This window comes from Emydura macquarii, unplaced genomic scaffold, assembly GCF_026122565.2.
Source record: "Emydura macquarii macquarii isolate MOO-44397 ecotype Brisbane River unplaced genomic scaffold, CSIRO-AGI_Emac_v2 contig_295, whole genome shotgun sequence".
Lineage (NCBI taxonomy): Eukaryota > Metazoa > Chordata > Testudines > Chelidae > Emydura > Emydura macquarii.
Window position 1 is genome coordinate 12,808,062 of NW_027130432.1, and position 22,033 is coordinate 12,830,094.

The following is a 22,033-nucleotide window of genomic DNA, read 5'->3' on the forward strand; positions in this document are numbered from 1 at the left end:
AAATATGCATCCCCCAACTTTCTTGGCAGGGCTGAGCTTCCTGGGCCTGTTGCTCAGTTTGCGGTGCACATCGCTTATCACGCAGTACAACATTAGCTCCTTCATGCTTTATTGAGGCATCAACCTCCTTATTATTGGGGTTGCCCTTATGGAAAAGGCCGTTAGAACTGAACGGAGAACTCTCTCTCCTGTACAGCCCATGGAATTCTGTAGCAGAAAGCTCATTCCCTGTCAGACTCCATAGGTTGATAGAGTATCTACTATCAATCCAGTATGGATCCTGTTAATGTCATCTTCTCTGTTAAATTCCCCAGGACACTTTCATAAAGTCATGCCCAAAGCCCCTCATGAGCTGGGGACTGTCTCCCTGTGGAGTTTCTGCTCTGAGTTGCCAGTGCTGGAACTAGAGCTTATCAGAAAATGAGGCTGTTTCTGTGGAAAACATTGACACAAATGAAGAGAAATTGTTTTTGTTGACAGTTTCCACAGAAAATTTAGAGTTTTCATTGCAGAATCTAAAGTCAAAATATTCTGAAATGCCACCATGGTGCCTCATGGAAGTTGTAGTTTGGGTGCTCCTGCCTCCATCTTCTCCTCCTATAGGCCAAGCTCCCTGATAGACTACATCTCCCATGATGCAACAGTCTGTCCTCTTGGTGAGGGGAAGTGTGCATCTTGGCAGTTGCATGGCTGCAGTGCATGATGGGAGATGAAGTGCAGTTGGGAATCCTGGTCCCTAGAGTAGAATGGGAGTACAAAGCACTTGTGGTGCCTCATGGGAGTTGTAGTACAACAACATTTCACAGTCAAAATATTTCTGAGTTGGGCATTCAGTTTTTCAACAACAACAAAAAAAGAGAGTAAACATTTCCACCGAAAATATTGTCTGGTTGAAAACTCAATTTTGCATCAATGAACAGGTTTGACAGAAAATGTTCAACCAGACCTAGCGAGAAGCTTATATTTGCAAGAGCATTTGGAGCAGGTGAGCACTCCCTTGTCATCTCTCATTTGCTCTGACTCTATCTCCTTCTTGTTTCAATCCATCCCTCCACATGCCGCTGCCTCCATTTGCACCCTTTTTATAGCTGCCTCCTCTGGGCAGCTGAGTGGCCAGGGGTTGTGCCAAGGTACCCAGTGGAGAGTAATAGCAGGCAGAGCTCTATGAAGGAGAGGGCAGGGAGCTTTACCAGGCTGCTTCCTCTGCTGTGCATGGTGCGTGTGATGGCTGCTCTTGGAGCCTAGTGTCAGAACAGATGGGGAGAGATTTGGCATCTAAACTACATCCTGTCTGCATTGGGTCATCCTGTTTCTATGGTACAGCTAAGCCACAAACTGTGTGGTCAGGAGCTTGGATGGAGCAGGAAAGATCTTTCCCCAGTGCAGTCCAGGTTAATGAGACTCAGGACCCTCTCCCTATAAGTAGTGTGGGGCTACTGAGCAGCATGCTGCTGGGAGCACTCAGGAAATCAGCGGGCATCGGCTAGCAATGCGTGTGATTCTCTAATACCCAGCTAGCCTCCTGCATGGACCCTGGAGAGGATGGCATGGGAATCAGTAGAGACCTACCAGAGCTTGGCTGGGATCCAATCCTAGGGTTGTCAAAAGATATCAAAATAGAAAGAATTCCCTTGGGAGGAGGAAATGAGGTCTAAACCAGAGGTGTCTGTCAACCACTTCATTGCTACTTAGTGCACCAGGTCCATGGGGTGAAACATGCTTCTGGGATGTGTGGGTCTAATCTCATGGCTGGATGAACAATGAATCCACTGCCATCCATGGAGTTACACCCATCTTGCAGCATTGAATCCCCATTAGTTACAATGGGGTTACAGCTGATTTACGCTGGCATCAGTGAGACCAGCATTGATTCTCTCTCTCTTTAAGCCATGGGGTTTCTAAGGTGTCTATCACCTTGGTATGCAAGTTCTATCCCCTTGCTTTCTCTGCAACCCTCCTCTGGGGAATGGCTTAAGTACCATTCTCCTCAAATGTTTCTCCATTATGCCCAAGCAAATACGCCCGTGACATACAGCTGTTGTGCCAGGCACCTGGACAAGTCCTGCGAGAGAGGCCTGTGCTATACCTCTTTCAGAGCCATTACAGGCAGGGCAGTGATCAGACCAAGCTTGTCAGTGTCCCTGGGCTCTGGCTGACTGACTGGTTCTTCCTCCTCTCTGTCTCTGTCTCCACTCAGCGCATCCCCACATCTAACCTGGGGAAGTTTCCCAAGCCACGATTTTGGCAGGTTGGCCCTGCACGTCTCCACTGGCAGCAGCTTCTAGTCCTTTTGTCATCGTGTCTTCTAGGCTGGCTTCACGATAGACCGCAATGGGGAAATCCTGGCCCCACTGAAGTCAGTGTCAGAACTGTTATTGTTTTCAGTGAGGTCAGTCCTCCCCTGAGATCGAACCCCACTTGCTAGGGGGATGTTTAAATTCTGTTGTACTCCAGGTGAGCAAATTTGGCACCCCAGTTACTCTTGGGGAAGACCCATGAATTGAGTGGGGTTGCCTAGATGTAGCTGAGGGCAGAATTTGGCCTTTTGTCTTTAAAGTTTGTTCCCCTTTTGTCCCTAAATTCAATGGGCCTGACTGTCCTTTCACTAACACCAGTTCTGCATTGATGTGACTCCAGGGTCCTGACTCCTGACGTACGGCTGGGAAAGGGAGAGGCGAATCGGGCCTCAGATGGCTGCCCCAGAACAGAGAGAAGGAAGGTAGAGATTCTACCTTAACTTAATTCTATTTCAGAGATGCAGAGAGTTGGTATTTCACATTTGAAATCTTTAGCTCTGCTCAAACTTGAGCCTTGGTCCTGTAGTTTTTAAGATAAGCAGGATAATAAGAAGCCTCGTACAAGATGGGCAAATGGTACAAGACGTTTTGCAAGCATTCTTTAGCAGAAACACCAAGTGCTTGCTTTGATGGTATTCACAGCCCATGTGACCCTTTATTTTTTCCCCAGGAATGCTCGTGTGCCTGATGGCTTCATATTGTGCAACCAAATGCCCCAAGTGAATGTGTCTCTCCCTTGGCTCTTGCCTGGTATCTCTGTGTGGCCATCTTGGAAATCTTTGTTTTGCCTTCTGTTTATAAAAGTTTCAGTTGCACAATCAGGGAGTGGAAATAATAGCATGTTACATGAGTGTCCAATTGCACCCCATTAAAAATGAATGATGAACAGCAAGCGGCTAACAAGTGACTTCCAGGCTGAAATGCATTTCTGTGAAGTGTTCATCAAACAATGATGGCTAAGAACAAATCACCCTGCGGATGCTTTGCAAACATGGAAAAGAGCCCATTTGTTCTATGCAAATATTCGTCCCATTTCTCCCCCCACCTCCAGTTCTAATGCAAACTCTAGACCAGTGATTCTCAACCAGGGGTACACGTACCTCTGGGAGTACGCAGAGGTCTTCCACGGGTACATCAACTAATTTAGATATTTGTCTAGTTTTACAACAGGCTACATGAAAAGCACTAGTGAAGTCAGTATAAACTAAAATTTCACACGGACAATGACTTGTTTATACCCCTCGATATACGGTACTTTGAAATGTAAGTACAATATTTATATTCCAATTGATTTATTTTAGAATTATATGATAAAAATGAGAGAGAATTCTTCATTAATAGTGTGCTCTGACATTTCTGTATTTTTATGTCTGATTTTTGTAAGCAAGTAGTTTTTAAGTGAGTTGAAGCTTGGGGTACACAAGACAAATCAGACACCTGAAAGGGGTACAGTAGTCTGGAAAGGTCGAGAACCACTGCTCTAGACTCATGCTGTTTTTGCTTGGTTGCCTGTGTGCTCGTATTAGCTCCCTTCAATAATACTTTTAGTGGCTTTGTTTTCCTCTGCCCAAACCTCTTTTGCACTTTGAAATTAATTTGTCTGCCTCTGGGGGAAAAGCTCCCATCTTCAGTGCTTCTGGACATGGTTACCACATGTTAGACAAACAATCCTGTGACTAAATTTGGAGCTGGTGATGCCAGGACCAATAGCTGGTGGTAGATGCAAATGGTTGTAGGGGAGCTGGTGGGTGGTGAGGAGACTTACTTGGGAGGTAATGCAATGGATCCCTGGAGAGATGGAGGAGGGTGTGGCTTAAAGGAAAGGGGTGTGGCCAGTTAGAGCAGATTCAGCATGACACACACATGCGAGGGAGTGGAGGGAAATCGAAAACATTCCTTGATGGTAGTAATCCCATCTGATCTGATTCAGTCAGCCATTGCAGTGTCACTAAAAAGACATTGTTTTAAAGGTAAATAGGCTGGTGCTGTTGGGTCATCACTGCAGATGAAGGAAGGCTAAAGGTGTCAACCACACAGAACACAATATCCACAACTGGTCACACTTTTTCCTGGTAGATCAGCCCTTACTGAGGACTCTTCTCCTGCTGTCTGCAGGGCAATGGCTCTCATTTGCCCCATTGCACAACCTGGACCCTGGGGCAGGGCAAGACTTGCCTGACTGCAAGGCAGCTGTTCTGCTCTTTCAAGCAGCTGCCATTGTAGCAGAGGATGGCTCCATTGGCTGCTCTTGCTCAGCGCTGAACTAAGGAGCCCAGTGCAGAAATGCAATGGGAGGGTAATGAGCAAATACAAAAACTAGGGCATCCTGATGTCTTAAACTGCCTCTAGCCCAGTGTTGGCTGCAAAGGAGTCAATTCATCTCTGCTGCCTGACACTTCTCTGGGGAAGTGAAAGCTGGGAGATGGTTTGGCTTGGTCTATATATAGAGGGTGGAGAGTGTAAAGCAGTGGAGGCACCACATAACCTCCCTGTTGGCGTTTGACATTTGAGTCCAAGGTGTGACGGTGCAGAGGGACTGTGATGTCTCTTAGGTAGGAACGTGTGTGTTTCAAGCCTGAGGCTTTCTTAGCTCAGCAGATGGGGTAGCAGAAGTTCAGATCCATGGGTTTTACTCGGAGTTCTAGGTGTCGTGTGGCTGGAGAGTTTCTGTTCTCTCCTGGGGGCGGGGGAGGGTGTGCCAACCACCTCCTCCATATTCTTTGCAGTGTTCAGGTGTGGACGCACCTCCTGAGGGCAGGCTTTTGTTTCCAGCCCCCAGTTGTATCACTGTGTGCTGCCGCACTCCTGGCACATCTCCCAAGTCAGGTGGGGCTGGTTCTGAGCTGGGGGGCATGCCCCTAATTCTAGATTGAGCTGTCTGTGGTACTCACCCAACCCCATCACCAGACAACCTGCGCATCCCTCACAAGTGTTAAAGTATTTATACGTCGGGGCAGAGCAGGGCAAGGCTGTTCTCCCCATCATACAGAAGGGGAGCTGAGACACAGAGAGGCCAAAGGTTTAAAATGTCCTTAGGCATGGCTCGGCGCAGCATTGCAAGGCCAAAGACCCAGCTCCACAAAGGTGTTTAGTCTCCTAACGTCAGTGGAAGTTAGGATCTAAATACCTTTTTAAAAACCTGGGACTAAGTGACCTTTTTAAAAACCACAGACTAAGGTCACCCAGGACATCTGTGGCAGAGCACAGACTTGACCCCAGCTCTCCTAAGTCCCAGGCTGGCCCCCTTCCCTCGATTACCTGCTGAGCCAGCTTGGGCAGATACTGCTCACAAACGTGTAAGTGCTTGTGGGCTTCAGCCCAAAGGCTTCCTCTAGCTTCCCTTGGGCCAGCCAGCTCAGCGGGGCACATGAGGGCTGAGGCACTGAGCTTCAAACCCATGCCCTCTGGAACGGTGAGGGACAGATGGCCCTCTTTCTGGTAATGGTCTCGTGGCTGAAGCAAGGAGCTGGGGTGCAATTCCTCCTCCCAAGAACATGCAGGGTCCTCTCTTCCCATGTGGGAGGGTCTCCCAGCCTGGGCTGCACCCCCAGGTGCTCTCTCCCGGCAGAGCAGTTAGGTGAAGGCGCCATGCACATGTGCTCGCCCAGCTGACTGCGAGGGGGCAGCAGCAAGCAGCACTCACCTGTGACATCCGCCCCCAAACAGGTATAGCGTGGGTAGCAGTAGCACCAGCTTCACCCACACCACCCTGCCAATGCACCCCCCTCTAGGCATGACTAGAGTCTGTCTCCATGGCCCAGTCAATCCCTGGCCCCTCTGCCATGGGGGGATAGCTGCTGTGTGCTGGGCACATCTGCCCCATCCTGATGCCACCCCAGATGGACCTGTATCTGAGATTTGATCCTTGGGCGGTCCGGAGCAGAGATCTGGCTGCTCTCCTCTGCAGCTGGCCCTCACTGGCTCCATCCAGAGCTCAGGCTGAAGGTCTGTGGGCAGTGCCAGGAGGCTGGCTGCCAGGCAGCTGACCTGTGTGCTGGGTTTTTTCCCCCTGCAGGGCTGCTGCTGCAGGAAGTGACCATGGCAGGGCTAAACGAGCTGCGATTCACCGAGGAGAAGCCACTGCTGCGAGGCCAGGATACTGAGCTGGTGAGTTGCCATCCTTCCACTGTACATCCCATCTGCCAGCCTCCTTTATCTGAACACAGAGGCGCCTGTGCTGAGCAAGAAGACCCCCTACGGGAATGCTGATTGTATGGAATGGCTGCCTGCCTTGCTTTGCCCTTGCCTCAGTTTGATCTGTTCACCCAGCAGCGTGGAGTGTCTAATGTACTGGCTTTGTGTGTGAGTAATGTTGCCCTCTAGTGGCTCAGCCTATAGGGAGGATAAGGGACCTAGTACTATCACCAACGAGGGGAGCTTTCCTTTAGTTCTAATTCAAGGGATCTAGTCCTGGCTGTGTTTGTCTGATTATTCTCCTCCTTACACACTGTCTTGTCCTATATAACCATGAGTCTACAAGTGAATTCTGGGACACCCTGAAGCATCTGTCCCAAAGAGCCGTTACTAGGAGCGTGGGCTTTTGGATAACTTTCCCACAGGGGTGCAGTTAGGGGGAGCTGCTGAGTTGACCTGACTGTAGCATTTGTACATGCTGATGAGAAATCATTGTAGGCTGGACTTGTTCATCAGGACTTGTGCTACAGACATAGTTGGCTTTGTGAGCATCAAGGGTGACATCATGTGGCCCAACTGAAGAATGGCAGCTTGCACCAAGCAAGCCTCTAAGCCCTGGTCTACACTGACCTGGCGATTCGGCAGCAGTCGACGGGAGTTACACAAGCTACGCAGAGTAACTTGCGTAACTCCCGTCGACTGCTGCGCTTCCCTTCTGCGCAGTGTCTTCACTGCGTTCCCGTCGACGCAGCGCTACGCCACTTGAGGGGGGGCTTTACCAGCGTCGACTTCTGGATCGACTGAGCAGGTCTTCACTGACTGCTCAGTCGATTCAGATAGGTCGATCTGGCAGTGGCGACTTTGCCGCCGTCAGTATAGACATACCCTGGGTGTCTTGTACCAACTGGACCCCTTTGGAGATGGTGGCCAAGAATCCAGCCCCTGTCTGTTCCTAAATGTCTCTGGCTTGGAGTCCAGGTTGGCTGCAGTGACAGGCAGCACCCAGCTGGGTAGTAGGTTTTGAAGCAGAGGGGATGGTGAATAATGCAAAGGCAGGAGATGAGGGCGATCTGGCTTCTCCCAAAACTTCCCATTCCTCAAAGTTCCTTTCATGGCAGCCCAGATGCCATCTGGAGTCTGTCCGCACTACTCAGCCACAGGGAGTTACCCGACTGAAGGATGCTAGGTCCCCTCCTCACCCCAGACCTGAGAGCAAGGGATGAATCACAGGGACTTGGAATTCCACCCCCCTGCGATCAGACCTTAGAAGGGATCCATCTCTGGCAAAGCTGTCTGGAACCAGCCTCCCTCTGCTCCGTTGGGGCTGGAGAGCAAGCAGGGAGGAGTTGGTGAACATCAGCAAGCTGACTTCTTCATGCGGGCTGGACAGTGTGGGAGACTTAGCCAATCAAAGGAGCATGGTCCCCAGCATAGTCAGAGGCCTGTGGGAGCAATATACAGGGACATCTTCCTTAGGCCTGTCAGGGGTGGGTGGGCGCATGAGACAGGCCTTGTGGAGCTGGGTTGATGGGGGGGAGAGGGTTGGAATGACGCCCACCCAAACCCTGCCCATGGGATTGTTCTCCCCCTCCTGCTGTCTCCTATGACTTTCTAGCGTCCCTCCCCAAATCCACCATGAGGATGAGCCTTCCAGCACGCCCTCCTCCCTGTCTTCATGCTGACCGCAAAGGCCCAGCGTGGTCTCCCCCAAGCCACGTTCATTGTGGATAGTGCTGTCCAGGTCTCAGGGCTGGCTGGTAACTTGGGTGAGTTCAAGGAGTGGGCAGCTCAAAAGGCTCATCAAAGAAAGCTATGTCCCGAGTTCAACAGGGAGATGGCAGTAATGCTAGGAGGGGAGAGAACTGGGCAGGAGCCAGACAGACGGCGGCTTGCACTGAGACGGTGCATCCACCATTGCACCTTCCCACCTGCTGTGCCCAGCGATGTCTGTGCACCTCTGGCCTGGCCTGCTTCCCTCCTTGCTACTGCAGTCCCACCAGAAACTGTCCAGCCTGCTGAACTGTGGGTCGACCCTTTCTGGTCAAAAGGCAATCCCCAGCAGTGAGCGGGTTTGGTCCTACAGTGTTCTCCCTGTGCTGGTCTCCAGCATCCTGCCTGATCCCGGGAGTTGAAAGACTGGTTTGCAAAGCCCAGCGTGTGCCCACCGACCTGCCAAGTGGGGTGTGTCACTGAGGGTCTGTGCTCATTTCGCTAGCCTTGTAAATCCAAGAGAGGGAGCCAGAGGACTGTGTACGTGATGGGCAGAGCTGCCCATCCTCGGAGCCTGCGACTCTTCATTTGCTTTGGAGCAGCACTGGGACTGTTCTGCTGGGCTTTGCAATGGTGCACAGTCAGGGCATGTAGATGGGTCAGGGATAACAAAGGACTCCCCCTGAAGCAGACATTGGTTTGAACAGGACATTGCATCTCTGGACATGATCCTGAGGCCCTGTCCTTCAGCATTGTTCCTTTGGGGACTGGCTTAGTATCCCAGCAGCCTGTTTGACACCAGGACTCTGGAATCCAAAGAGGTTTGTCTTGGCCCCTTCCACCTTTGGAGGTGAATATTTTCTCCGTGGGGATGCTTCAGAGGAGAGCACATCTTGTGCAGTCTGGGTGGGTACTGGAAATCTCGTAAGTGAAGGGGTTTGCCCACATGTCCTTGGTCAAAATTTTCCACTCGTAGTGCTATTTTACTGGCCGCTGCCCTCTACCCCAGAGCTGGCTGCATTTTAGGGTCTGTGTGTGGGGTTTGTAAAGTGCTCTTGGGATGCTTTGCAACTTGGGACCATCCTTGCAGCCTGAGGCTTAAATCCAGAATCTGATCTGATCCCAAACTCCTGCAAAGTCTGGACATTTGGGCCGGATTCTCCACTGCCTTTCCCCTTGTGGAATTAATTGCAATGTGGAGCTTGGCTGCTGCCATTCTGATTGGTGCTAATTGCACTAGTAAAAATGATCACACAAGGGGGAAGGCAGAGGAGAGTCAGGTCTTGTACTCTGATTCAGCCTGTTACAGACAAGCCTGAGTGACACAAGTCAGATCGAGATCAGAACTCCTGCAAGGAGCAGCAGGGGTTAGACCAGGCTCAGAACAGCAGATCCATCTCCAGCTTGAAGATGCTACATCAGAGATGCATTCTGCAGGATTTTCCAGTGTGGTTTCCTACAGTCTGGTACTAGAGCTGCTTGGAAAATGGGATTTCTGTCGTGCAGGAAGTTCTGACATCTTGACCCTTTTCATTTTGAATCAGGATCAAGAGCTGAACTTTTCTCGGAACAGAAATTCCAAAATATTTAAAGTCAGAAACACTGAAACCACCTTGCATATTTTATATTATAATGTTTTGACAACATAAATATCATTACAATAAAAGTCTAAAGGGACCAAAGCCAGAAAATCAAAACAAATAGTCCCAGCTTTTCTGTTTGAAATCAATGCATTCCTGCAAAACATTAAGCTATCTCAGGCGTCACAGCTGTAATCTAAAACAGGGAAAACTGCAAAGAATGGGGCAGGCATAGCCCAACATACTGGTGGTTTTTCTTCCATAAGATGTACCAAGCCAGCAACAAACAGCTTCTGATGACCTCACTGGTCATTCAGTAGACAAAAACAGCGTTTTCTTAAAACTATCCAGCCCTTTGGCTAGCACCCAGACAGCCAAGTCAAATATGATGGGGATTACTGAAAATCTTTATCCATCATATGTAAAAAAAGTTCTACCAATCCCAAAGGATCAGACACATTACCAAACAGGTCAATGAATAGTTCCTATCTTACCCAAATACACGCTTAAAGTCAGTGTTTCTTAACTAAACTAATATTTATTTCTTAGAAAGAGTAATGGTTAAAAGGTATATGTACACAGTATATGTATACCTACACAGATGAAACTGACCTAAGAGCTTTATTTTCAAAGTAGAGATAACTGGGTTGCAAAGTTCTTAAATTGCAAAGTCTCTGAAAAGTTCCAGAGGGGTAGCCGTGTTAGTCTGTATACAGCAAAAACAACGAGAGTCCTGTAGCACTTTAAAGACTAACATTTAATTTCAGCAGGCATAAGCTTTTGTGGGCTGTAACCCACTTCGTCTCTGAAATTACCCAAACAGCACGGGGGTCATCAGTCCTTGTTTAGAGCTTCTTTGTTGGAAATCCAGTCCAGAGAAATGAAGACTAAATAGTCCATGCTCAGAGTTTGTTGAAATTCTCCCATGGGAATTAGCAGGGTGATTCCAGGTCAGTGCGCAGATCCCAATCTTGCAATCCTAACTTTCCCCTGACAAGCTTGGACAGATTTGAGATAAAAAGGATCAGGCCTGAAGTTTCCTTTATAATTGAAGCAAGGTGAGCACTTGCAGGTAACTCCCTCACTTGTGCTTTGATGAAAGTGACGTTTGATCTTTACTCAATAGATCCTTCCTCTGACAAGATAGTCAGCAATAACCATTTAAGCCAGGGGTGGGCAAACTTTTTGGCCTGAGGGCTACATCTGCATATAGAGATTATATGTCAGGCCATACAGAGGGGCGAGGCTGTGCAGGGGGAGTGGCTGCTGTGCTGTGCTGTGCTGCGCTGCTTGGGGCTGGGAGCAGCTCCAGTCAGGCCCACATTCAGCTGGAGGGTCTGATTAAAAGCTCAGACAGGCTTCCTATAATTTTCTATAATATAATATATAATGTTTTCCTCTAATAGGTTTCTAAAGGTCAGATTTGGACCATGCAACTTGCAAACATGCTTAGGTTTTTTTTCTGGCCCAGTGTCACATCAGCAAAATAGCATTTCCCACTAGATGACTGTTTCCTCAAATACTTTTCACCCTGTTGTATTAAGCCCCCAAATCCATATTTATGACATCAAATAATTACCCAGTGGCCCCACTAGGACTTCTAAGCTAACAGGAGTTGTGTGTGCTTGGCACTTCTGAAAACCAGGCACGTGCCTTTAGACCGACACATTCTAACATTGGTGCCTGGGTGTCCACTTCTGTAAAGCCAAGAGTCAGGTGCTGTGGGTGGTAGTTTTCCTCTGCCAAAAATGTGACTCTTCCAGGCCCACCAGTGGCCAGCCTTAGCTGGGTCTTGTCTAGACTGTGCTTGATCAGCCAGAAGAGTGGCTATGTCGCTGATACCAAGCGGCTGAAAGGACTAGGAAAATGAGCGCATTCAGTGAGCTAATTGGTCCACTTGAATGAAAGGCCTGAGGGGAAAAAGACAGCAGGGGATGGGGTGATAGTAAGGCCTGGCTCAATCAGCCACAGCTGCTGGAGCTGGGCAGATGAGCAGTGAAGATGGAGGCGCACTCTTCCATCACAGGCAAGGGTGGCTCCATCGTTCATCCTGGCATGGCAGGGAGGGGCAGAACACAAGCTCCTTGGCAGTGAGGGGGAAGGGTGCAGGGGTCAGCAGTTGCAGCCTGGGGCCCTGGAATTGTGCAGGGGAGATAATCTCTGCAGAGATTAGAGTGGGAAGCTTGTGCCAAGGAAGAGGCATCTTTAGCTGTCTGGCCAGTCTGGGTCTCGGGTGCCTCTAGTATTTGGGTCCCTGCAAATGCAACCTGAAGTCTGGATAGGTTGAGAGGTACCTTTGCACTGCGTGTTTATTCCATCCTGGACTCCCTGATGCTGAGATCTCAGCATCAGGGAGCCCAAATATCGTCTCCTCCATTCCTGGCTGCGATGCTGGGGAAGGAATGGATGGGAGCTACCAGTGCTTGCAGGGGCATGGGGAACTTGGACCAAGGCCGAGGATGGATGCGCTGAAAGCCGGTGACTTCAGCCAGGCCCGAGCCTCTAGAGGCTGGGACCTCCCATCTGATCCTGCCACCAGCTGGTGGACACAGCTGTGACCCAGCTCCCAGCTGCTGGAGATACTGAGGTTTGGGAGCCAACTGCTGCCACTGAGCAGAGCTGCTTTGTTTTCCATGGGCAGAAATGTCCCTTCACCCAGTGAAACATGCAATGGGTGGCTTCCCCATCCCGGGAGCCACTCAAGATTCTGATTGGTAGGAGGAATCTTGCTCCCGCCTGTCCTCTTTGTGCTCCTGTGTTCTCCCTGACTGAGCCTATTGCAGGAACTAGCCAGGGCAGCTGTCTCCTCTCTTGTGCTGTTTGTCTGGATGACTTTCATCCAGGCTGCCAGTGCCCCTGAGGCTGGCTGCCTGTCCTGACGTTCCCAGCCAGGCTTGTGTGGCCTCCTTCAGGCAGGGAGGACAGGCTGACTGCAGTCCCCGCTGTGCGGTGATCTGGGCATCCGTACTGAATGCCATTGCATCATGAGGACACAGTCCTTTGCAGGAACTCAACCCAGATGCCATCTCTAATGCCCTTGTGCCCTGGATGAGCATCTGTATGTGCCTAAAGCCAGACAAGAGCACGGTAGAGGGCGTCCCAGACGCTGCTAAACAGACATTACCACACACTGATGTGAGATGCCTGTGTAACCCCCTGGTGAGTGTGTTACACACCCCCTCTGCCTGATCCACAGGTAATCGGAGTCTGTGGAGGAAGAAGTATGCGAAATGCTGGGGTGTGCGTGGTGTGCTGTCTACTGCCCTCGGCTGGGCCGAATTAGACTCAAATGACCATAGGTCTTTGCTCACATAATGCTTCTCATTTCGGTTCTCCGCTGGGACTGGCAGTCCCCTGCCTCTCTGATCCCAACAGGCTTTGGGCTGGCAGTCTCAACCGGCCTCTTTGCTGAGGTCCCGAGATCCTTCCCATCTCAGTGTTGGTGTATGTCCCTTCCTGGGGTATTAGGGACCCTGACTTGTGTACGGGGAGTGAGAGGAGGAAGGGGTGCGGCCCCTGCTGGGCTGATTCCTCCAGACTCCTCTGCTGGCTGAGCAGCTCCAACAGCTCTAGTCTACGGAGGGTGGTTTAATGCCAGAGACCTGCCCTCTCAGACTGTCTTGCTGTTGTGTTACAGGGGAGCGACGGGGAACGTAGGCTGTGTGTTGGGGAATAAACCTGGTAGAGAGACCCTCTAGACCAGTGGACCTTCTAGACTGGGGGGGGCACGCTCCACAGTTTAGGGACCACTGGTCATGGAGGGGCCTGGGCCAGCCCCCATGAGAGGTGAGGAGGGAGCACCACCCAGCTCCGCTATACCCCCGGCTCCCCGGCTCTGCTGCCGCGTCCCCATCTGTGGCCGTGGCCCCGGCCCCGGCTCTTGACCGCAGCTCTGGCCCTAGCTTCCTGCCCTAGCTCCTGGGGGGAGGGTGGGGCTGGACAGATTGCATTACTGGTAAGGGGAAGTGACATAAAAAGTTTGGGGACCACTCCTCTGGACTCTGGGGAGCAGTGGAAGACTCAAGGCTCTGGAGGAACACGCATCACAGGCCTGGAGGCTGACTGGCTGGAATTGCTGCTAGGACTTTTCCATTCCCAGTGTCTCTGATCACCGGCTGTAGCCTTCTCTGGGGCCTGGTGGGGGAGGCTGTGCGGAGACTCATCAAAGCTCCTTCGTCTCAGCAGGTGACTAGAGCGCAGGCGGAGGCGGGGGTAAGGATGAAGGGACAGTGAGGTGTCTGTGTTGCTGCTCCATGATGATGCCCACTTGAGCTCTGATGGTTCTCTCTGGTCTGTTTCCCCTTCAGGAGCATTCAGATACGTTCCTTTCTGCGGTGGACACAGACTGGAAGGTAAGACCCCTCCTTTGACTGTCCAGCCCATCTGCCCATTCTCCAGTACCTGGGTGGGCTTGTTGCATTCTGCCGATGGGTCCCACGGCTCCAGTGCTGTCTAGCAATGGACTCCCCTGTTCCCTGATCATTGCTACTGGGCTCTCATCAGCTGGCTGGGGAGAGGAGGGAAGGCTGCAGAACAGCTGGTATTCAGTCCTCCCTTGCTGGCTTATCGCCCACTCCCATGTCTGATCTTCATGGGTGAGGAGGACAAAATGGCTTGGATGACTAGGGTGGGGGCTTCGGTCAGGTTCCCACCCTGAGGGACTGCATCTCTCCTAAACTAATACTAAGGCTGTCAATGCTAAAGGCCTCTGTGCACCTAACAATCAATGGGACTGAAGCCATGAGCCTCAGAATGATTGCATTGCTATAATGTGTTGGCTAGTGTGCACATGCATAGCTGTCTTCTAATGGAAGGAATTGGAACTGCTACACTGTGTGACGTTGGCCCTATATTTCTAACCTCTAATGGGGATTCTCTGTTAGCTCAAATGGTGGAGACTAAGCAGGTCTAGCCCCTCTTTCACAGTGACATTTCAAGTGGCTGTGACGTGGGGTCTAGTGGCAGCCATAATATTGTAGCTGGCCTTGGATTTGTTAAAATCATTAAGCTTTGAAATCACCCATCTTGACATATTGGCATCACTACACCCACCACTGAAGTGTAGCCACCTCTGGGGTGTATCCTAGCAGCTGGTTAATGGGACTGCTACAGATTGGGGCTGGAAGTTGAAAGAGAATATGCTACTGGAGTACAAAATATCCAGACCTGCGATAAAATTCCCTGCCCCAATGCAATTAAATCCTCTGAGGCCAAATTCAGCCCTGGTGTTAGATTATAACTCCGCTGTTGTCAGTTGTGCCCCTGATGGTCACACTGCTATGGAGAGAGGCGTCTATGGTTTTATGGTACCTGTAGGGGACATGTTGGCAAAACTTCTCTGTCTCCCTTCCTCTTTCACGAGCCAGCGTGGGAGGCTGGATCTTATTTAATATTGTTTTCCATTTATACCAAAACAAACCAAGGAAATCTCTTCTCATGCCCACCCCTCCCTGGCCCCCAGCTTCTCCTGGCACATATGCTCCCTCGTGGTGGCTGTGCTGCTGCGAGAGATGGGATTGGCAGGCTGACCTCCTGGGAGTGAGGCTGGAATAGGAGTGCAGGCTGTGGAGCTACAGCTACTCTAGTCCGCCTCCTCCAAGAGGAGGCACTGGGTCTGGCGGGGGTCATTACTGCAGTCCCCAGTGTCTCCCAGCAGGAGGCGCTATGGGGAATGGTGTGGAAGGGCTGCCTGGCATAGCTGCAAGCTCCCTTTCCTAGTCTCTGGAGCGCTGGCTGGTGGGGCGCTAGGGTTGGCCGGAAGCGTGAGCCAAACCAGCAACTGTTTGGGGCCTCTGCCTTTCGGAGGCCACAGAGTCTCAACAGCTCCGAGGCTGGCCCCGTCTCTCCCTTCTTCAGTGAGAGCCTAGAGGGGCCCTAGGAGCTGAGGGCCCTGAGGGGAGCTCCCAGCCTGTTTCAGCAGGAGGTGCTGTCGGGGATGGAGTAGCAGCCCTGGCCATGGGGGACGCTCATATTTGCTTTAGCCTCAGTGTCTTTCAGGGTTTGCTGTAGGGAATGAGGCAGTAGCCCTGGCTGTGGGGTGGCAGCTCCCACCAGGCATCACTGTGGGGCAGGTGTTGATCACCTGAAGAGGGGTGGGGGGAGGTCGTTCAAACTAGCGGTTTCCTCCAATAAAAGCCAAGCTGACTTTCAGAAATAGCTGCTATTTCCATGGTGACAGTTGCCTGGGCAACTCCACCCTTGGTTTTGTGCAAAGCCTGCAAATCTCCCTCTTTCTTGGAGGCCTTTCAGCCCTCGGAAACTGCTGCTTTGCTTTCGCTCCGAAATCCCGGCACCCCTGCTTGTGCCGCAGAGAGATTTCAGCGCATCTCTCTTACAGAGGCCACAAAGAAAAGCCCATTTCCTCCAGCCCGTGTCTCAGCAGGATAGTCCTTGGAGAGCTGTTATCGAATTGCATTATGCTGTCTGGGTCTTACTGAGTCTGGCTTTCTGAAGAGCTGCTCTCCCAGCTAACAACATCGACACAGTTAAGACACAACTGGAGCAGGCAAATGTGTGTCTCATAATACATACGCTAACAAATCTGTTATCTCTGTAGGACTTGATGGGTGTCACTGTGTTGCTCAAGTCACTTCCCTGCTTTTCGGTGCCCCAGTTTCCCCATCTGTAAAATGGGGATAATGATATTGACCTCCTTTTTTAAAGTGCTTTTGAGATCTGCTGATGAAACTAGCTGTATAGAAAGCAGTGTATTATTAATAGTCACTTGGAACTACATGCTGACTGTGCTCAGAACTCTCTGATCTTTCTGAAAGAGAAAGAGACTGATAGCCCTGATGCTTCTAAGACACACACATCAGATTCTGTCTAGTAGAGGGCAGCAGTGTGTGTCTCGCCCCTTACCCCACCATCCCAGTTCGTTACAATACTTTCTACCTCTGTCACCTTTCATCTGACCACCTCAAAGCACTGTGCAAATGCTGCAGTGACTTACATCTCTCATTCCCCCCCAGACACTCTGAGCTGCTTGATCAGTCCAAGGTCACACAGCACATGGGTGCTGGAGCTAGGGATAGAGAACCCAGCCCTCCTGGTCCCCATGCCCTAAATCACGTTTGTGTATGGGAGGGAGGTCCAGGCTAATGGAATAATATCTGTCAGGTGATTGGCAATTTTCACCCTCACAGCAAGAGACTGAAGAGTGATCTCTGAGTGACTACAGGACGTGGTGGCATCGGTTTAACAGGCACAGACTGTGCTTGGGGATGCATTTGGTGCTGATAAACCGTGGGTGCGGAGTTCAAATCCTGATCCAGGAGCAATGATTTTAAAATGCCTTTATTTACTATAAAGGGGGAAGAACAGTCCTGTGGCTGACGTTTGTCTTAAGGGTGTCTGTTTTGGCCTCTCCATTTCCTTTCTCCTTTGGTGAGTTGGGCGTACAGCTGCTGTTTCGGGAGGTGTGCATCACACATGCATACGCAATGCCCGCTCCACCTCAGCTGGTGCTGGATAATCAGGGCCTCAACCTTGAGGATGTCTGTCTCTGTGAGGACACTGACGTTTGTGTGGCAATCCTCCCACTTTATGTTGAGGATCTTTCAGAGGAAGTGCTGGCGTACTTTTCAGGTGTTTTCTGCAGGTCACGCAAGTCTCGTAGCTGTAGAGGATAGTTAGGATTACCACCACCTTGTAAACGAAAAGTCGAGTGTTCTTGTTCTGATGCTGCAAGACAGTCTGCCGAAGCTGTCGAGATTCAGCACAGAATCCGTCTACGTTTGCCCTCTGAGAGCTGGCTGCCAAGGTAGGCAAAGTGTGCTGCATTTTCCAGTTCTTCTCTGTCAGTGTAAATCTTCCTTGCTGGGTCTGATGATTGACTGGGAGCAGGCTGGTGGAGAACTTTTTGCTTTGCTGATGTTCAGGATTAGCCCTTGGCTTCAAAGAAGTTAAGGGCGGTTTGTAGATCCTCCTTTGAGTGTGCAGCTACAGCACCATCATCTGCATACTGGAGTTCGGTTATTGTTGCCTTTGGGTAGGGTGCTGTCTGCAGCAGCATTGATGGTGAGGACGGGGACTGATGGTATTGCTCTTTGTGCTCATTTGCTGTCCCTACTTGTAACGCCTCTTTAGAATCAGGTTGCAGGTGCAACCCGCTGGTGTGTGCACCAGGTCCCACTCTGTGCCTGATCTGCGCAGGGCATGAGTCTGCTACAGCCCACCAAAGGAGAGCTGACTTTGGAGCTCAGGCTGTGGCAGCTCATGGTTTTAACTCTGGAGGTCCATGGTTCAGTTCTTGATGTGTCAGCCAGTAGGGTGGGCATCACACAAGTGCCTTGAGGCAGAGAATGGGTTGATCTCTTTGTGCTGTATAGTGCTTTTCCCCATCTCTGGATACTGTCAACAATCACTAATGGCATCTAACCAGCAGGGGGCACTCACACACTCTTATCTCGGGGCCTGTGTGGGACGGAGTGGGTGGGGACACTGGTGGAGGAAAGTGGACAAAGGCGATGGGCTGAGGCCAGACAAGTATCCTCCGACTTAATCAGCGCTGGGATCAGCATAACCATTACTCAGTAATGCTGTCCTCCCATCCTGGGCTCATTAAGGTCCTTCCATGCAGACAAGCTCTCTCTGGGCCTGATTATCCTCACTCACACTGGTGTAAATCAGGAACAGTTCTACAAAGTCACTAGTTTCACCAGGTGAGAGGAGAATCTGCCCGTCTCCCTTTGCCCCTGGGCAGGGTGATGTAGTCCAGATTCCCTGTCTGGGAAATCAGGTTCTGCAGGGAATGAGATACAGTGCATGGAGCATTACTCATCCTCTCAAGAATGAATGAATAACATGGCAGTGACCTCAGAGGCTTTCAGGGAAAGCAGCCCCCTGCGCCCCATGAATGGAGGGAACAAGCTCTTCCCCCAGAGCAGCATTGCCCTCCATGCAGGAGTATCCCCTCCCACAGGTGTCTAGGGTGAGTCAGTTGTGCACCAACCGCCACTGCATTGAAATCAGTGCTCCAGGGTGAGATTCCTCAGCCCGAGTGCTGCTCCTGTGGCTGCAGGGGGCAGGATGTTAACACAGCTGGGTGTTCTGCTTTCTCTGAGAATTAACATAAATGGGAAGGAGGAGCCATGTCAATCCTGACAGCTGGGAAATTGATAATGATAGTCCTCCCTGTGATCACTGGGTGCAGTGCAGCAGCAGCCTGCTCCTTTAGCACTCAACTGTCTAGTGATCTGCCTAATGTATTGGACTCTGTCAGTCCATCAGCAGCTGGCCCTCTGTCCTCATGTGTGGTGGTGGTGAAGGAGGAAGAGTTTCACACACTCATAGCAATCAACCTGACATCACCAAATGAGTCCCAATCTTGAGCCCATTCTCTGCCCTCCAGAAGTGGATGGCCCAGGGGTTGGCTGTAACTTAGCACAAAGGCAGCAACCAGCTAGAATGTGTGACCAAGAGTTGTTGCAGCCTGAGACAAGGAACTGGTGAGAACTCCTGGTGGCAAGTTTTAGAGGCCCCCGGACTACCTACTTCAACTGTAGGTTAGGCCCCCGGGATTTGACTTGTGGGTGCTTGTGGAGCAGCTGGTTGCAGAACTGCAGCTTACAGTGATAGTAAATTACTTCCTATTGTGACTGTGACTGGGGAGGATGTTCAACAGCAACTGCTAAAGCTAAACTTTTTCACATCTGCAAGAGTGGAGAACTTGCACCCAAGAGTTTTAAAAGACTTCGCCAAGGAGCTCTCTGCCATTCATGTTGATAATTAGCAGTGCTTGGAGTGCAGGGGGATATCCCAGAGGACTGGAAAAAAGCTAGTGTTCTTCCAAAATATGAAAAAGGCAATTGGGATGACCTAGATAACTATAGGCTAGTTAGCTTGGCTTCAATGCCTAGGAAAATCTTGGGAAAGCTGATGTGGTATGCGATCAGTAAAGAATTGAAAGATGGCAGCATAATTAATATCAGTCAACATGGTTATATCGGAAACAGGTCTTATCAAACTTGATATCATGTTTTGATGAGAATACAAGTTTGATTGACAGAGGTAACTGTGACATAATATGCTTAGACTTCTGTAAGGCATTTGACTTAGTACCACATGACATTCTGAATAAGAAATGAGCAGTGTACAAAATCAGCACAACTCCTATTAAATGGATTAAAACCTGGCTACCTGATAGAACTGAGAGTAACTGTAAATGGAAAATCCTCGTCCAATGGGGGTATTTCTCATGGCATCCCACAGAGATCTGTTCCTTGCCCAGTACTATTTAATAGCTTTATCAGTGATATGTAGGAAAACACAAATTTTATCAGCTATGATTTTATAATTGTAATGGCTGGCAAGGGGTGTTCATAGCTCTCTGAGAAAAGCAAAGCACGGGGGCTCTCCTTTGGGCAGACTGGCATGCTGGGAATATCAATAGTGTAAGCAGGTAACTGTGCAGCCTTAAAACACCCCATCACAAGGGAGGGTGATCTGGGCCTGCACCCAGAAGAAGTGATGGCTGGGGTGGGTGCCCTTGAGGGACTACAGAGGGGGAATACAGGTGCTGTTACCCTGAAACTGTGAGATCCTTAGCCAGCCAGTCTGCCCAGTGCTATGCTTTCTCTCCCCACAGGCTATGAATAGTGTGTGTCAATCATTACAAGCTACCACACAGCGTCTTCTAAGCAAGCACCTTTATTTTTAGTGTAAAAGCATAACAGAGAAAATACATAGGAACACTTATTATTTTTACAGGTATGCTTAAAGCTCCCCAGAGGTCACTCTTATGGGACCCTCGTATGCCAAAGTCTTTCCAACCTTTCAGCCAGGGTTGGGGCCGCCCCTTGGACGAAAGGTCCTGTCCAGTTGCTGGATCAGACTCTCCATGTGTCAGGCTCTGTGCTAGTACAAGCTCATCATTTATACCAAAAGCCCTTTCTTTATTTCCTCATCTCTGGAAAACCCAGCTTGAACCAGTCTCTGCAAAGCACTCCAGGCAGTGGTACCTCTCTAGAGTCGTTCAGTCTCTGTGACGCCCCTTCATCACTCCCTACTGTTTTTAGTGCCTGGAGAAGCTTCCTCCTTGGAGTAGAACATAACCCATTCATAGAGCTAATGCAATATGGATCCCAAATAGATTGCGTACAGTTGCAATATCTGTCTCAGGTCACACTTTTATAAGAGCAGGGGGCTGTATTTTGGAAAGTGGTAACTCCGAATAGGACTTGGGAGTCAGGGTTGATCACCAGTTGAACGTGGACTCACTGCATAACGTGGTGGCTACAAGAGCAAATCCAATCTTTGGATGTATAAATAGGGAAATATCAAGTAGAAAGGTAGGAAGTTGTATTACCACTGAATATGGTATTAGTGAGACTGTTACTGGAATAAAGTATCCAGATCTGGTTTCCACACTTTAAAAGCGATACTGACAAATTGGGAAAGAGGTCGGAAAAGGGCTCCAATAACAGTTTGGACAACCAGCCCTTACAGGGAGAGACTTCGAAGAAGCTCAATTAATTTAGTTTAACAAAGAGAAGTTAGGGGTGATTAGATCACGGTCTGCAAGCACCTTTGCGTAGAGAAGATTTCTGACAGCAGAGGGTTCTTTAATTTAGCTGCAAAAGACAACAAGATCCAATGGTTGGAAGCTGAAGCTAGACAAATTCAGACTAGAAATAAGGTGTAACCAGGGTTGTGGTGGGTTCTCCATCAGCTGAAGCTTTAAAATCCAGATTGGATCTCTTCCTAAAAGACCAGATCTAGCTCAAACAGAAGTTATGGGTACAATGTAGGAATTTCTGGATGAGATCCTCTGGCCTGTGTTACGGAATCTAGAAACGTAAGCTGAAAGGGACCTCCTCATCTAATCCATCCTCCCACACTGAGGCAGGAACAAGTAATCCTAGACCATCCCTGGCTGTCATTTGTCTAACCTGTTCTTAAACACCAGTAACTGGATTAGACAACCTCTCCAGATCACCTGATCCAGTGCTTAACTGTCATTAGAGTTTTAAAAGTTTTCCCTGATATCTAACCTGAATCTCCCTTGCTTCAGACTAAGCCTCTTGTCTTACCCTCGGTGGAGATGGAGAACAAGTTACCACTGTCCTCTTGATAAGTCTTCAAATATGTAAAATGTTGTTATAAAGTTCCCCTTCACCCTTCTTGTCTCAAGACTAAGAATGTCCACTTCTTTTAATCTTTCCTTGTAGGTCATGTTTTCTGAACTCTCTCCAGTTGGCTCATATCTTAGTGTGGTGTTGAAAACTGGACACAGTACTCCAGTTGGAGCCTAACCAGTGCTGACTAGAGTGGAACAATTATCTTCTGTGTCTTACAAACAAAATGTCTGCT

At 49.8% G+C, this 22,033-nt stretch overlaps 1 protein-coding gene across 3 annotated transcripts in view; it reads left to right on the forward strand.

Moving 5' to 3' along the window:
• NDRG4 (NDRG family member 4) overlaps positions 1–22,033 on the forward strand; it is an 85,419-nt gene that overhangs the window by 12,357 nt on the left and 51,029 nt on the right. For all 3 annotated transcript variants that reach the window (XM_067552631.1, XM_067552648.1, XM_067552640.1), the window contains exons 2-3: positions 6,313–6,404; positions 14,029–14,073. In XM_067552631.1, coding sequence (XP_067408732.1) covers positions 6,336–6,404; positions 14,029–14,073 — 114 coding nt within the window. In that variant the 5' untranslated portion in view covers positions 6,313–6,335. The remainder of the gene's footprint in view (positions 1–6,312; positions 6,405–14,028; positions 14,074–22,033) is intronic.